This window comes from Monodelphis domestica, chromosome 5, assembly GCF_027887165.1.
Source record: "Monodelphis domestica isolate mMonDom1 chromosome 5, mMonDom1.pri, whole genome shotgun sequence".
Classification (NCBI taxonomy): Eukaryota; Metazoa; Chordata; class Mammalia; order Didelphimorphia; family Didelphidae; genus Monodelphis; species Monodelphis domestica.
Window position 1 is genome coordinate 122,643,261 of NC_077231.1, and position 17,622 is coordinate 122,660,882.

The window sequence follows — 17,622 nt, forward strand, 5'->3', positions numbered from 1 at the left end:
TTGGGGTTTTCTTGGAAGAGATACTAGAGTAGATGGCCATCTCCTTCTCCAGATAATTTTACAGATGAGGAAACTGGAGCAAACGGACTTTTTGCTTGCCCTTGGCTTGCCCAGGGTTACACTGCTAGTAAATGTCTAAGGTCAAATTTTAACTCAGGAAAATGAGTCTTTTTGACACCTGGCCCAGTGCTCTGTCCACTGCGATAGCTAGCTGTGCTGATTATGATATCTTTATATCTCTGCTGTCTTCACCTGTAGAATGTATACTCTTTGAGGGAAGACACAGTTTCCTTATCTTTCTATCTCCAGTAGCTAATAGGATGACTGACATATAGTCTTAGGTGGTGAGAATTTGATGAATTCATCTTGATTTTGTCATTTACTATATCTGCTGCTCCTCCTAGCTTTATATCACAGGTCACTAAACTTGATGTAATTACCTAGAAAACTTCTAGAAAACATTATTAAAGATATTACTTGTGATAAATAAATGTCTGCAACACAGAGAGTACACATATGCTTCCTGTAAAACAGAAGCCTCAACTCTAAAATGTAGACATGATATGTAGACCAAAGATCAACACAAGATTATTCTTGAGACATAGTAGGGCTATGGCATATGTGTTCAGGATATTTTGAGTGATAGTAACCAAGGCTTTACATTTGTGTTGAGCTTTTTGGTTTACAAAGTCCTTTAAGGATCATTGTCTCACTGGATGCTTACAACTGTCCTGTATTACCATCCCCGTTGGGCTGAGGAGGAAGTAGATCCTTGGAGAGGTTATACTACCTTAACCCAAATTCCCTCATTTGGTAAGTATCAGAGCCAGTCCTTAGATCTGAGTCTTGTCATTCTAAGCTCTTCCATTCTAATGGTTCATTGGAACTCTGAGGCTTTAGTCACTTTGCCTTTCATTTGACTGCATTATAATTCTGTCAGATCAGGGTCTGAGATCTAGACCTGATAATCTTCCCCAAGGAAGATGAACAATTTCCAGGACAGAGTGTAGTCAGGTTGAAGACTCAGGGTAAATAAACCACAGTTGTACATGTCCAGGGATTACCAGGGAGGTCTATAGACCATTGAACAAATATCTGATTTTCAGTTAGAGTCAGAAAGTCCTGAGATCAAATCTGTTCTTAGACATTACCTAGCTGTGTGACCCTGGACAAGTCACTTAATCTCCACTGTCCAGCCCTTACTGTTCTTCTACCTTGGAACCAATACACAATACTGATTTAAAGTTGGAAGGTAAGGTTTTTTTTTTTTTTTAAAGCTATCCATAATCTCTTAATTACTAAATCTGATGTTCTTTTCTCAGTCCAAATACAAATACTTCCAGATCCTTTTGTTGCATTTGACCCAGCTGACTACTGTCTCCCTTGTCTATTTTGTCTCTGGGTTTTTCATGATAACATGTTCTCCTGATTCACAGTCTGATCACATTTCCTAGTCTTATCACTTCTTGTCCATTTTGCTGGATTATCCTACACATCACACCTTCATCCATTGTACTCCAAGGTACTTTCCTGGACTCTCTTCTCTTCTCCCTCTACTATCATTCTTGGAAACCTCATCAGCTCCTATTTAACCATCTCTATGCATATTGCTTCTAGATCTATCTCTCTTTTCCTGTCCTTCCCTCATTTCCCTCCATCCCTCTCTGTCAGTTTGATGCTACCAAATGTCCATTGGACATTTCAACTATATATCTTGGTGGAGGCATCTTGAGCTCAACATATGAACTTAATATTTATCTCTGAAACTCTCTATTTCCCCAAACTTTTCTACTTCTGTCAAAGGCATCACCAGTATTCCAATGTCTGAGGTTAATAGTTTTGACATTATCTTGAACTCTTCTCTCTGTCTCTATCTCTCTATTTCTCCCTCCCTTATCGCTTCTCTTCCCCTCTCTCTCCCTCCCATTTACTTTCCATCTCAGAATCAATACTATGTATTGGTTCCAAGGCAGAAGAGTAGTTAGGGCTAGGCAATGGGGGTTAAGTGACTTGCCCAGGGTCACACAGCTAGGCAATCTGAGGTCAGATATAAACCCAGGACATCCCATCTCTAGGCCTGACTCTCAATCCACTCAGCCACCCAACTGCCCTCCTAACTCTTTTTTAATATTCTCTCATTTGCCAATCTTTGCATTATAACCTTAACCATCTCTTGTATCTGATCCTTTTTCTCCATCACACAGCTACCATGGAGTTCAGGCCCACATCATTTCTCACCCAGATTATCGCAGCAGTCTCGTAATGTGTCCCTCCACTTCCAGCCTCTCCCCATTTAAGTCCTTCTTGCACACTATTATCAATGTGATTTTCCTGAAGCGTAAATTGGATTGCATGACTCTAGTGGTTTCCTGGGGCCCCTAGGACAAAACAGAAATCCTCTGTTAATTTTTAAAGCTTTACATCACCAGGCTCTAATCTATTTTTTCTAGTCTCCTTGGACATTACTCCCCTCCCTGCATTTTGAAATATAGCCAAGCTAACCATTTTTGTATTCCTTATACATGACATTGTGTCTCCCATCCTCATATTTTTGTTTGACTGACCCCATACCTAGAACCAAACTCCTTCCTTATCTCCACCTTCTTTCAAGATGCTGCTGAGGTACTGCCTTCTGCATGAAGTTTTTCTGACCTCCCTCACCCCTTGCCATGCTAGTTCCTGTACTATTTTGTATTTAATTACTTTGTATTTATTCATATTCACTTCACGTTTAAGCTGATTATAGTTTTTATATGCTTTTTCCTTTTACTCATTAGAGTGTAATCTCATTGCAAGAAGGGATTATCTTTTTCTTTGTTCTTGGATCCCCAGGTCCTAGTACAATGCCTAAATCTATAGTAGATATTTAATAATATTGATTGATTGATGTCATGGAAGAGATGACGAATTAGTTGCAGGTAAGCCTAGATAGCCTCTGAAGGTCTTTCTAACACTGAGCTCCTGTGATTCTGCCTGACCATGACCCAGCCATAGAGTACATGTTGTGACATTATGTAGTCTGGGGAAGAAGTTCATAATCACTTTTCTTGGTGTCCTCAGGTACAACATCCAGGACAAGGATACCTTCTTTGACAATGCTACCAGGAGCCGCATTGTAAGTAAACAGAAGTGTGGCTGGCAGATGAATGGGGTGGGCGGTGAGGCAGAAAAGAGCACCTGGCTTGGTTCTACCTGCTGACTCTCACATTATTTGCTTAGGTGTTGCCAAGCAACAGTGAGGTAAATCCCAATGGCAAAGAGATGGCAAACAAACTTTCCCCATGCCTGATAGTTTGGGAGGCAAGCTTTCCCTTTGCATATTCATCCCTATGTCATTTTGATAATGGTGGACTTATAGAGTATTGGATGGTCCCAAAGTCAGTCAGGGATCTTGAAGTTAGTCTGAGTCCATCCTTTATTTCACACATTTGGAACCCATGACTCAGAGGCTTGAAGTAACTTGGCCAAGGCCACATAATAATCAGCAGTAACTGCTAGGACAAGAACCCAGGTCTTCATACTTTCATTAGAGTACTATTAAAATACTTTATTATTAATAAATAAAATACTTTATTATTAATAGAGTACTATTAAAATACTTTATTAATAGCCTTTTTTAAAAAATAGCTTTTTACAACACCTAAATTTCCTAATGCATCCCTCTCTACGATCTGTCACAGGTAATCACTTATTTTTTAAAAGGAAAAAACCTAACACTTTGGGAAAAGTTTGGCATAGGTAGTTAGTTAGTCTTCCACCACTGCAAGAAAGGTGGGAAGATATTTGCTATCCATCTTCTTTGGAGTCAAGCTTGGGCATTATAATTTTGCAGCACTCCATTTTCAATTATTTTGTTGTTCTTTCTATTAATATTGCCGTAGTCCTTATATTATATTTTTCCTCGTTCTTCTTAAATCACTTTGTTTCAGTTCACCTGATTTCCTGTAATTCTTATATTCATCATACTTATAATTTCTTGTAGCATAGTAATATTCTATTACATTTATGTACTATGACTTCTTTAGCCATTCTTTAATCAGTGACCAGTGTCATTGTACAATGTACAAGACTCTTGCCCTCATCCTCTGCCTCCCTTTTGTCTCCTTTGTAAGGGGGCACTTGGACATTTGTATCATGGGAAGCCCCAGAAAATAAATTAATCTAAGAGCAAGAGCCAGCCTACTCTATAGAAAGCTAATTGTGTAGATATTGCTTTCACCAAAGCTCTTTTAGTATGACAAGCATCTCTTTTCTTTTCATATAGTTCCACAGAATACTTGAGTCTGTTAATGGAATCTCCACTAAACATTTGTTTTCATGGTTCCCATTAAGGGATACAACTTTAACTGAGTTAGAAGAGGTATAGTTTTCTGTTTGTTGACTCCTCTGCTTTCATTTGCTCTAAGAATTAATCTTTCCAAGAGGCAGAGACAGAAAGAAAGCCTAGGGGTAGCATGAAATTGCCTATTGCCATTGAGTGAATTTAGAAATGTATTTCCTTTGAGCACTTGGAAAGGAGATCCATGGATCTAGATGGAAAAGAGATGATGTTTCAGAGACTGAGGTTCAGGTACCTGAAAGACATTCCTATTTGTTAGAGTAGTGAGACACATAAACACTTGACTGAGGACCACAATAGAATATTACTTTCTCGAGCCTAAAGTTTAGAGAAAAGATTTAGGGAAAAGGTTTGTTAAGTACTTACTATGTGCCAGACAATACTAAGTGCTAGAGATAAAGAGAAAAGTGAGACAGTCCTTGCCTTCAAGGAGCTTGCAATCTGATGGAGGAAGGTAATACAACAATGGGAACTGGAAATTAGAGTGAGTGGAAGGAAGAGAGGTACTCTTAGACCTGGGTGTGATATGGGGATGATGAGGAAGTATTGTCAATCCCAATAGAGCCAAAGCTGGCCTATCAAAGCTTTAGGTGGCTCGAGGGGCAGAGTCTAGTTTTCCTTTGGGGAGGATGTGGAGGAGTAGCTCCAGTGGAGAGAACAAGGTAAGAAAACAAGTTAGAAGGAACCATAGAGGTCATCTATCCTAATGCCCTCATTCTACAGATAGAGAAACTAAGACATGATATGACAAGATTATAAAGGCTCTTTATAGTCAGAAGAAAGAACTAGACTCTTGCCTGCTTATAATAGTATAAATTTTAGGTATGCTTATAGTCAAGAAAATGAAAACAGCTGTCCACTTAGTGCTTTTTCATTCAAGAGTTTTATAATGACTTGAGATGTGTTATCCCAAGAGTATACCTAGAATTCACTTAGAAACACAACTAGGAGGGGCAGTGAATTGAGTTCTGGGCTTGGAGTCAGGAAGATACATTTTCCTGAGTTCAATTCTGATCTTAGACACTTACTGGTTGTGTGACCCTGGGCAAGTCACTTAACCTTCTTTGCTTCAGTTTCTTCATCTGTCAAATAAGCTTAAGGATGAAATGGCAAACAACTCCAGTATCTTGGCTAAGAAAATGCTACATGAGTTCACAAAGAGTCAGACATGCTTGAAATGAGTGAATAACAACAACAAAGATCACACTAGTTTTGTCAGAAAAATAGCTTATTTTATAGGAATTTCTTTTTTGTTCCTATGTGTAAGATTAAAATTAATATCCAATAACTCCAAGTATATTTTACAAGATTTATTAATAATCACTTGAAGTAGAAGAAATAAAAGAACAAAAGTATGAAAGCCCAAGTAGATAACAGACAACATATGACAAGAAGCACATATTTTCCCCTCAGTTGGTTTGGTGTTATTGCAAACAACTTAAATCTCTCCATAGTTGAGTTCCATGCCTCTTGGGTTAGAGGGTGGTAGTTATAGAGTGTTAAGGGGGATTAACTGATAATTGCAAAATGCTTGTAAAATAATCAAATCCCACATAAATACTGTTCCTAATTATTATCACTGTTTTAAGTACTGCCTTGTATTGCAAACAGTATTTAAGGCTACTGGATCCACTTCTCCTGGAAGTTATTTATGTACTACTCCCTCTAATTCTGGGGCTAGAAGAGAAGATGTGAGTGGTGTTGGAATGACAAAGTTCTGCTCATTCATTAGCCCTATCCCACAGACCCGCCTCACCCTACCACGGGACACAGACTCTTCTGCAAGGCATTAGGATATGCTCCAGCCCTAATTGTCTGTTGTGTGGCCCAAATAGAAAGATGGATCTACTTGTCCTATCTGTACCCTTTGCTTTGTATGGGTCAGGGTGAGCCAGATGTTTATCCCACAACAATTTTCAGTGCCATTTAGAGAAACCTGGCAGAGAGACATAAACATCCATCTTCATACCCCTCCAAATGGTCATCCATCAGCCAAATTTGCATTGTTTCTTCCCAAAGGCAACCTTTGGGAGGTGGGGACGGGAATAAACCTTTATATAGCTCCTACAATGGTCTAGGCTCTGTGCTCAGTGCTTTATAGTTATCACCTTGTTTTATCCTCACAACAACCCTAATTGGTAGGTGCTGTTATTATCTTTATTTTATAAATGAAGAAATTGAAGTGGGGGAGAGATGAAATGATTTTGCCCAAGGTTACACAGCTAGTAAGGATTTGATGCTGGATTTGAACTTAGGTCTTCCCAATGTCAGACCTTGAGCTTTGTGCATTATGGTGCCACCTGTCTGCCTCTCTCAGAGGCAACCTTTTTCTGTTAACTCATTAGTCCAAAATAACAGATTTATAATGTGGAAAACACTAAAATCCTTCCTCTCTTCTACTCATAATTACAGATTTCATGCAAATCTCAAAAAGGTAGCATTTTAGGGCTATCTACCTTCTCTTGAGAGGTCATATGGTTCAGTTAAAAGTATTATAGAATTGGAGTCAGATGTTCAAATCCCAGCTCTGCCACATTTGACCTGTAGGGAGATGGTTGGACTAGATAGGTTTCTAGGTTCACTTCCAGTACTATGATCTTTCGGTCCTTTCTAAATTACAAGTGATACCTAGGTGGCACAGTGAATAGAGCACTGAACCTGGAAGACTTGAGTTCAAATTCAGCCTCAGACACTTATTAGTTGTGAGGCCCTGGTCAAGTCACTTAATCCTGTTTGGTTCAGTTTCTTCATTTTTCAAATAAGCTGAAGAAGGAAATGGATCTTTGCCAAGAAAAAACCAAATGGGATAACAAAAGGGTCAGATACAACTGACAAATGACTGAAAATGAAAATCACAAGCTCCCATGCCTAAAGTGAAATTTATATCTCCTTCAGGACTTAGGATGTGGTACATAAATAGTATTTATTTTGAATTTCTAATCCTTGACATGTGCATTTTATGGCATCCTACCTCCTAGGTTCCTACTATATTCTCACCTCTTTGTTGTGGGTGCTGTGGAGGCTATTCAAGAAATATGTCATACTCCCTGTCCTCAAGGAGCTTTCTGTCTAACTGGCAAGATAGAATTAACACCAGAAAACTGTCAAGAGAGCAAAAACTTATTTATATATGTATATATATGTGTATACACACATTGTGTAGATATGGCTGTTATGCCAGGATTAACAAGCATGAGTGATGGAGAAGTCAGTTCTCTGCTGAAGTATCTTTCTTCTCATTAAGTTTTCTACCTGAAGATGTCCTTTTCACTCCTCAGAGATGATTCATTGCTTTAGCCACTTTGGGGACCTTTTTAGGTATTCACTGTGTTTACCTGTTGAGTGGAACTAGAAGGAGTTTTTAAGAGGTTACCATTATAATCCCAGAGAATGGTATATTCATGGGTGACAGCATGCTGTATTTTATGTATTGGTTCCCAGGTAGAGTGGAGGGAAGAGAATGTGTGGGGGAATTAAATTCTTTGTTCTCTCGAAGGACTCAAGTTTGATTGGGTTTGGCGTGCAGTACATGAGTTCAACATATGCTTGGCTTTTCCCTTAGCTTAGTCAAAATGCATTCATATTCTTCTCCCCACTCCTCCTGCTCTCTTCATCAGGCCCCTTTCCCTAATCTCTAGAGAGTGTTGCTCAAATCCGTATGTTGCCCAGGGACATGATAATTAGTCTCATGGTTTCCCCCTCTTTTTTCTTTAGGTGCATGAAATCTTGAAACGCACATCCTGTTCTCGAGCCAACAACACGATGGGTAAGTACTACTTGCTAAGCATCACTTGGATGAGAGTGCTGATGGAGCCGCCAAGGTGGCCAAATACTGTTCTTTCAACAACTCAGTTGGTGGGGAAAAAAAGAAAAACAAAACAAACAACCCCTCCTGTGCCCCTCTCAACCCACACACAAACACAGATGGGTGCTTCAGCACGGGCTGAGAAAGCACAGGCTTTCTCTCAAAAGACCAGCTGTCATACCATCCCTGCAGGGGGGCCCTGCTCCCCTGGCCCTTGTCCCTTCCTCAAATTCTTATCCTGGTACAGTTGCTTTTGCTTCTCTCTTTGTTTACCTCCACCTTTACCTATCCTCACCTTTTGCTCACTATTGCTGTCAATAACTTCAAAGGCTATTTGACAGTCATCTGTTTTCTAATAGTGTCAGGCAGGTGATAAGAAACATTTTAGACAGATACAGTTCTGGGTCTCTGGTCACTTGAAGTCTGTGGTATTATATTAAACCTGATGTTGACTGAGAAAACAGAGATGGTAGCAGAATAAGAATGTGCGTGTGCAAATTAAAGAATCTTAACAGAATGATGAATGAAATGGCAAATCACTCCAGGATCTTTGCCAAGAAAACCCTAAATGGTATCATAAAGATTTGGACCTTTTGAAATGGCTGAATGACAATAGCAATGACAAGAGCTTCTAGACACCTTAGAAGTCTTCTAGCTCAAATGGCAAGTACTGGGCTTCCATGGAAAGAACCATGGATTTTGAGCTGGAGGACCTGAGTCTAAATCCCAGATCTTCTATGTACAATTTATGAATCTGGGCATATCATTTTATCTCTCTGGCTGTCAGTTTTCTCATCTGCAAAATGAGTGAGTTGGACTAGATTCAATCAAATCCATTTATTGAGTCAATGTGAAACATACTTTGCTCTGTGTTGGAATATTAGAAAAGGCTCCCCATGGGAGGTGTTATGTAATTTAAGCCTTGAAGGAAGCTAGATGATTGAGAATTTTCCTTCAACCTTAATGAACCTATTAAGTTCCCTTTCCATTCAAGAATTTTATTCTATCCAGCAAACATTTTTGAAATGTGTAAGCTTTGGGGATTTGAAGGTAAACAAATTAATAGCCTTTGCCCTCATGGACTTTACAGCTGTCTAATGGGGCCATAATGGGCACAAATTTTCATTAGACAAAATGGAATATGATAAAAACAAAAGAGAGCCAAGCCAAAATCTGTTGGAAGATTTGAGGAGGTAGGAATAGATCTCAACTGCAAACACAAGGAAAGATTCATGGTGGAAGTGACATAAACTGAGCAATGAAGGAAGGGAAAGATTTCAAATAAGCTTAGAAAAGATGTTAAGTTTGATCCTTTGATTTCACCAACAAGCTCTAGAAATATATTTATTAAAATTATTTATTTTTATTTTAAAATATTTTTCCATGTTTATATGATTTTCTTCCCCTTCCTTCCCCATTTCCCCCTCCCAGAGCCAACAAGCCATTCCACTCTACCAATATATTTAAAGAGGTGGGAAGTTCACTGGCTTATAATAAAACCCATTCCATTTTTAGAAATGTAGGATGTTTTTTCTTATATTAAGTCACTCTCTCCTTCACACTTCTACCCAATGGTCCTAGTACAGCCCTCTAGAATAATATAGAGCTGAGCCAAGAAAATTCTCTCTTCTTTTAAAAAGCATGATGACCCTTTATATTTTGGAGACAATTATTATATTATCTCTTATTGTTTTATTTTCCACACTTATAATATTTTACTATAATGTAAATGAGATTTACATAATGTAATGAGTCTTCATCTTCTTTTTTCAAAACAAATATCATAGAATTTCTATATCCAAATAAGATGGGAAACTTGGCAGATATACTCTTATTTGAACTCTGCTTTCTTTGTTAAAAATAGGTTTGTGATTCTCTGACAAATAAAACAAATCATAGCTTTTTGAAGTCAGGTTTTATTATCAGGAATAACCAAAGGTCATCCTAAACCAAGTTATGTCAAACAAAAGGAGTTGTAATTAACAAGTCATCCAATGGCTTTCAAATGTGGTTTGTAAGTTACTTTTGAAGGAAGTTTTGAAAGAGCCAATCCAAATGTATCCTGAGCCATGGCAGTATCAGTAGACTAACAATACAGTCTTTTGAGGTGACTAATTTGAAGGGCACCCAACTCTTTTGGATGTATTATTTTAAAACCATATACTAATTCTTTACTTTATGTTACATATTGTATGTTAATTCATTTAGTTAGAGCATAATGTCAACATTTCCACAGATTTGTTCTCTGTAAGTGAGACTAGTTTGTTGTCTTATATTCTATGGACATAGAATGAATTCTGAACTTGGAGCAGCCTTCTCATCAAATGCATGCCTTTGTTCATAAAGAGGACAAGTTGTTTTATTTTTTTAAGCATATGTTAGGATAAACTCATCTTTGCTTCTGGGAATATAAAACAAAACTCAAGAAAGAAAAAGATCTACCAATTATGGGTAAATCATGACATTAACAGATGTCATAGAACATTATATGCTTGTCAAAGTCAACTACACCTTGCGGAAAGACTGTGAAATTTGTGAGTCCCCTGACCTAATAGTATGAGATCAGGGAAACCATCACTTCTTCTTTAATTAGTTATTAAGGATATATACAGGAAGTAGGATTTCATCCACATTTTCATAACCTTTAAAGCCAGAAGGGACCTTAGCAATCAATTAGCCTCACCTCTTTGCCTAAAGGTGTAAAGGTAGTGTAAAAATGGAGATTTGAACCCGGGACCTGAATTCCCAGAAGTCCTTGGTAGTTCCCAGAATTCACTAACATCTCACCTGAGGTCCTCACCTGGGGTGAGAACAAAATGGGTATTTAAACCAACTCTCCGCCTACTTTGGCCCTCTCTCTTGGCTTCCACTTCTAGGCACAGGTGGCTCCCTACCTAACAGGCAAGGTGTAGGTTGCACACGCTTTCTTATTTTGTATTTTCTTTATTTCTTAATATTTAATAAACCTCATAAAATATAATACTTTTAGCAGAGAAACTAATTTTAACTGTTTCAGTAGTGACATTTATGGAGTAGTATGGAAGAACCAGAACTCAACCCAGGTCTCCTGATTTCAATATCACTTCTCTTTCCAGTGTACTTTGCTACCTCTTCCTTGCTTATAAACGAAAAAAAGAAATCCAATAGTATCTTTTCAAATTTCATAGCCTCATTCCCTAGATTTACATTTGGATAAAGTATTTCCCCATAATTTCTCCTGAGATCAGTCTGTGCATGTGTGTTGAAATATCTAGTGAATAGGAATTTGATGAGGTTAGATTAGTTTCTGTATTGAAGTCAGAATGAGAGCATATACACAAGGACATTTTAAGACTGGAATTTTCATCGATTAATTTCCTAGACAGTGTGAGGAATAGAATAAAAATGGTAGATGAGGAAATGTTGTTTGGTTGTCATTGAAACTCTGTTGGTCCCTGCTAGGTTAGGCAATTAGGTCAAGGACTGTTTTCTCAGAGATGCTTTTCCCCAAACTTGTTTCATTAATTTATTCATTACATAAATATTTTTGAGTACCCAATTTTTTAAAGTCAGTGCGCTAAATGATAGGTGTACAATAATAGATAAAATTCTTGCAGTAATGCAGTTTGAAATCCAATAATAGGATACACAAATAAGTATAATGCAATATATAGGATAAATGATATTAAGGTTGCTATAGACATTTGAACAGAGAGAAGTCATTTTCACCTTAGAAGCAGGATGACTAGGAGTCAAGAAAGTTTCATGGAGATGACTTTAGAGTTAGACCAAGGAGCAAGGAAAAGGCTTGAATCAATAATAAAGTGAAGGTTCTAGACTTTATAACTTGGGTAACTAGGCAAGGTATTTAATCTTTCTGTGCCTCATTTTTCACTTTTTCTACCTCAGTATCATGTACAAAGTGCTTTGCAAAGCTCAAAGTGATATATAAACTATGAACTATTATTGTTATTGGATGGAGATAGGGCAGAGGGAATCATTCTGGATATTTGGAACAGTATAAGCAAATGCATGGAGATGGGAGAAAGAATCATGAAAACAAATCATGAAAACAAATGTTGAATAGTTGAAGAAAAGGCTAAATAAGTAGGTTGGATGCAGATTGTAGAGAACCTAGAATTCTGATTCTCTCAGTGTTCCAGAAGGATACCCTGGAAACAACAAATACTGGGATTCTTTGCTGTTAAGGATTTCTTTGAGGAATTCCATACTAGTCAGTTAATATAAATGGAATGATATTCTCTTGATTTGAATTAGAATTTTTACAATGTTTTACCATTAACTTTTGGGAAACTCTGGAAGGGACTTAAAAGAAAATAATTGGTTTCATGAAATTATAGAATCATAGACCTTAGAAACAATGAAGTCCAACCTTTTATTTTCCATATGCTAAAACCAAAATCCAAAGAAAGGAAAATCTTTTTTTGGGGGGGTGGGGGAGTCACACAATTAGTACCTCCATTGATAAATTCAACTTCAGCCCTGCTCATTTTCAAGCCCAGTGCTCTTTCCTCTACATATGGTTTCCTGCATTGAGAAAGGTCTGGTTTTTAGGGATTCTGACTTCTCTGACTAAAGGGTTGCTTAGTATGAGTCAGCAGTGAGATATGGCTGTCAGGAAAAAAACCTAATGTGATCTTAGGCTGCACTAACTGAAGTGTAATATCCAGAACAAGGGTGGAGAGTCCATGGGGTGGGCAAACCTGTGGATGTGCTGATCTGCTAAGATATTTCTGATTATTATAGCACTGCTGTAATACAAAAGCTCAACAAATCATGGCAACAAAACAAGGCAGTGTTGATTGACCAGGTGACCCAGTTTTTGGTTCTGAAAATACCATCATGTGGGCAACTCATTTAACCCTCATTGCCTAGCCTCTACCATTCTTCTGCCTTGGAACTAATACAGAGTATTGATTCTAAGGTAGAAGGTAAGGGTTAAAAAAAAAAGGAAAGTAGAGTCATGTGTGTGCAAGCCAACAATTAAATACAAAAGAATTCCCATTAAAGAGCTCTAGTTAATCCTTTTATGTAAGGGAAAATTCTTTTTCAGAGAATAGTCATTAATCCCAAATTTGTCTATTATATAATGGGGTTTCCCCCTACAACTCTGTGGCTGGTATGAACCTTCTTTTCACCACTATTTTCATTCAGGTTTATGTAAATATCTGCTATACAGCATGGAAAAGGGTAAGAGAACAACAAGCAAACAGACCTCTTACTTCTGGTCCAGAGCTGTTTTCTTGAGGATGAAAAGGCAAAACTCCCATTTAAGGACTCTAGAAGAGAAAAATTCCAATGAGCAAATGGGTTAGTAGAAGAATCACTGAATCAAAAGAGACCCAAGTTCTAGGCGTGGCTTTGCTATAGACCAATCAAATGATGTTGGACAAATAATTTCACCATTTAAATAAATCTGGAGCCATTTAAATAAAATGAGAGGTTCACACTACAGGATATCCAAGAGTCTTTTCACCTTAGTTGCCTATAGTTTTTTAAAAAAACCCTTCCCTTCTGTCTTATAATTGATCCTAAGTATTGGTTTCCTGGCAGAAGAGTATTAAGGGCTAGGAAGTGGAGGGTAAGTGAATTGGCCAAGGTCACACAGCTAGGATCAGATTTGATCCCAGAACCTCTCATCTCTAGGCCTGGCTCTCTATTCACTGAGCAATTTAGCTGCCTGTTGCCTGTGTCTAAGGTAATTGTCTCATTTTGTTTTTGTTGCAATTTTTTATTTTTAAGATGGTAGAAGATGAAAGATTATGGGGAATGACAACTGTGGAGCAGTTCCCTGTTATATGGTAGTTCCTCTGTTTGTTTTATATTTTGGTCTAGAGTTTTATACAATTTCAGAACTAAAAGGAGGACTTCAGGAGTCACTGTATTCCATTCCAAACTATATGGCAGACATATTTTGTTCTTCCATTGACTTCTCTTAATCTCCATTAGATCAGTATGATGTGTATGAGTGGCTCAGGGCATGGGGCCAGAGTCTAGGGAGAACAAAAGAGCTAGGTGTAGAAAGGAGAAGGAGAGGTCCAGGTTTAAGTTATAGGGTTTAACAGTAAGAACCTCTGATACTAAAAGTTTTGTGGGCTGAAAGAAATGTCAGCGTAGTGGATGAATGCTAGTCTGCAGACTAGAGGTTGAGAAGCATTGAACTACACTAGCACTTATAGCAGGAATTTCCCTTTTTTAGGGCTCCACGTGGACTTAGAAAATGAACCATGTGATCATCTCTCCTTGTGCTTTCCATACTGTCATCATTTCAAAGTGTTTACTTTATCAATGCCTTACTCCTTGCCCCTAAAAATAAGAGATCATATATAGAGGTAGAAATACATTTGTGCAGCTAGGTGGCACTGTGGATAGAGTGCTGGTATTGAAGTTAGGTAGATTCATTTTCCTGAGTTCAAATCTGGCCTCAAATGATCATTTATTGCCAGACTCTAGAGAAGTCACCAAATCTTGTTTGCCTCAGTTTCCTCATCTGTAAAATAAGCTGTAGAAAGAAATGGTAAACCAATCCAGTGGCTTTGCCAAGAAAACCCCAAATGGGGTCACAAAGAGTCAGACACAGCTGAAAAGATGGAACAAGAAAAAGATATTTAAACTGAGATGACTTTTGACAAAGCAGAACTCTGCACTCTTTAGAGCTTTAGAATGTGAGTGAGTTGAGGGTATGACTGTCTTACTTTGCTATGGAGATCTAGTCCTTTGCATATCTTAAGTTTTTAATAGCTGCTTCGTTCATTCATTCTGTGTCTGATTATACCACTTCTATACCTCTTCACCATCTTCTCCTTTCCTTTTGCTTATGTTCCCCTATGTTTTTTTTTGGAAACCCTTACCTTTGGTTTTAGAATCAATAATAAACCAAGGCAGAAGAGTGGTAATGGCTAGGCAATGGAGGTAAAGTACTTTGCTTAGGATCACACATCTAGGAAGTGGCTGAGGCAAGATTTGAACTTAGAATCTCTTGTCTCTAGGTCTGGTTCTCAATCTTCTGAGCCACCTGGCTGCCCCCCTTCCCTACTTAAAAAAAATCCATCTTTAGAACTCTGTCCACCATTTAGAATCCTTACTTTTTGATACTGTCATGTATGGGCTTATCCAAACACACCCTTCTGGGAAATGTAATCCAGAAAATGTTTTCTCATAATTGAAGTTCTCTCAGACTCAAATGTTGCTGGAGGTGTTTTCATAGGAGAAGTTATGAATCCATTATGAAAGAATGGAGACCTTCAAGGTAAAAACAAAAGGAAGAATAACAATATTTATGCTTAATAATTTAAAAGAAATAAAATTCAGTCAAGAAACAGTAATAAAACATGTGTTTTTTTATATGCAAGCACAAAATGTGCACAATCAGCATAATCCAGTTTCTAGTGGAAGAGTGCTCATTTTAATTTATAGATATTACATAAACTTTGTGGAGTGGGAATCATGAGGGGAATAAGGAACAAAACTGATTGGAGCAGAAGGGATCACAGTAGTACTGTATTAATACATATATACTGTGAAATTCAAATTCATTTCTTAGGGATACAGGCGTTGAGAGGGAAAGTATAGAATAGAGTTTTGGTGAATATAAATGGAGAGAGGCAGAAGTAGTATTGCCATTGGAATGCGGTGAAAGTATACTATGAGTCATCTGGTCAGAAATGGGAAATAGACAAAAATCTTGTATGGAAGCAAGGGGGTCCCTTAGTTCATTGAGGTCACATAGTGGAGTTTCTTTCACTGCTAACATTATAAAATTAGGAAATTTTTTTGATTGCTTTGATGATAACTTTCTTCTTCAAAAAGTGTCAGGAGCAAAGAGGGGAGCTTCTGTTCTGAACCTGGTTCTGACCAATTAGGAGGGCTTTACCATGTGATGGGTTTCTTGGGATAAAGCGATCACTTCAGGATAAAAAATGAAAGGAAAATTAAACAAAATATGATTTGCCCATCAGAGTTTGAAAAACAAGATTTCAAAACCTTTAAGAAAAAATAGGAAATCATGGCCTAAACTTCTATAAGGAAAGGAAGTCTGAGAGGAGGGTAGGAAACTTGTATGAACAAAATTCTGAAGATGAAGAAGGACATATTGCTAATGAGGAAGGTGGTGCTATATAAAGAAGCCAATGTAGATAAAAAAGGAATTAACTAACTAACTTAGTAAACTTAGTAAAGATACATATATAGCTGAACAAGAAATAACGGGGAAAACTCAAACCATATTACTATGCAAAAAATGCGATTGAGAGACTATTGGAAATAACCAACCAATATGCCTAATTTCTTATATTTATAAAATCTTTATAGCAATGATCTATACAAACATTGAAATATCCTTGTTGAATATATCAGAAAGGAACAGGTAGGTTTTTCATAAATCATTTTGAAAGCAGACCACATCTTTATAGTCACATGATAAAAGGCACAGAGATTAAAATATACTAATGTTTTTTATCACTTATTAATTTTTAAAAAACGTTTTTGAGTGAGTAGAGTAAAACAATTAACTTAAGGATATTTCTCAACAAAAACATCTTTCACATATATATTAAAAGCATGCAAATTTAATCTTTGTATTTATTGGACCCTTGACACAATAGCCTATATACACTCTTTGATTATTCACTAACTCTTTTTGCTTCATGTTTCTTTCAAGTTTCCCACAAGTAATATCAGAATTTGCCTTCTGTTTTTTTTTCCCAAAAGAAGGCTCTTATGTTCATTATAAGCTCCTGATCAATTTTATTTAGTCCCACAGAAAATGCATAATCATATAAAATCACTCAATAGTTATTAAAACTCTCCTCTCCTTTCCTGATAATTTCAAGAAGTTTTCTCTAGAGTGTGTTTCACTCAGAAACTATACATGACTCACAGTACCAGAAAAGTTGCCCTTTGGTATATGAGAGGGATGATCATCTTTCTTCCCCAGGACTAATTGGGTTGCGGTCAAGGACCTCTTTCTAGGTCTCCTGAGGTTTTGTGACTTTATCTCCTCTCCCATCTTCTCTTGTTGAGTTTCTGAATTCCTTTCCCTCTTCCCTCTCTCTCTTGAATACTTATATGTCTGAGGCTCCATGTGGACTGTAGGCATAAAACCTTGTGGGTGTATAGGATTTTCTCCAAGTCTGTAGATTGACTCCTCTCACTGTCTCACTGTGTGTCTTTAGATTTTTTGGCTCATTTGAGAGCCTCCTAAGGTACATTATCAAGGTGTTATTTGAATGGTAGACAAGGAGAACCCAGGACCAAGGAGAATTCTACCTTTGCTAAGGAGGTTATATTTTATTCAGGAGATAGCAGTAACAAGCTCAATTAAATTCTTTTGGTACATACTAAGGCCCAGTGTATATATAGGTAAACTTCTTTATCCATTTGGATCATTCATGAACACCTTTCATAAAAATGGCAAATGCCTTTGGTAAGCACAACTTCCCTATTTTATGCATCATTTGGCATTCATGATCAGATAGTC

At 37.5% G+C, this 17,622-nt stretch overlaps 1 protein-coding gene across 1 annotated transcript in view; it reads left to right on the forward strand.

Moving 5' to 3' along the window:
- Positions 1-17,622, forward strand: part of ANO2 (anoctamin 2) — a 532,091-nt gene that overhangs the window by 137,801 nt on the left and 376,668 nt on the right. Inside the window, exons 4-5 of the mRNA XM_056799271.1 lie at positions 3,061-3,115; positions 8,054-8,105. Of these exons, the coding sequence (XP_056655249.1) occupies positions 3,061-3,115; positions 8,054-8,105 (107 nt within the window). The remainder of the gene's footprint in view (positions 1-3,060; positions 3,116-8,053; positions 8,106-17,622) is intronic.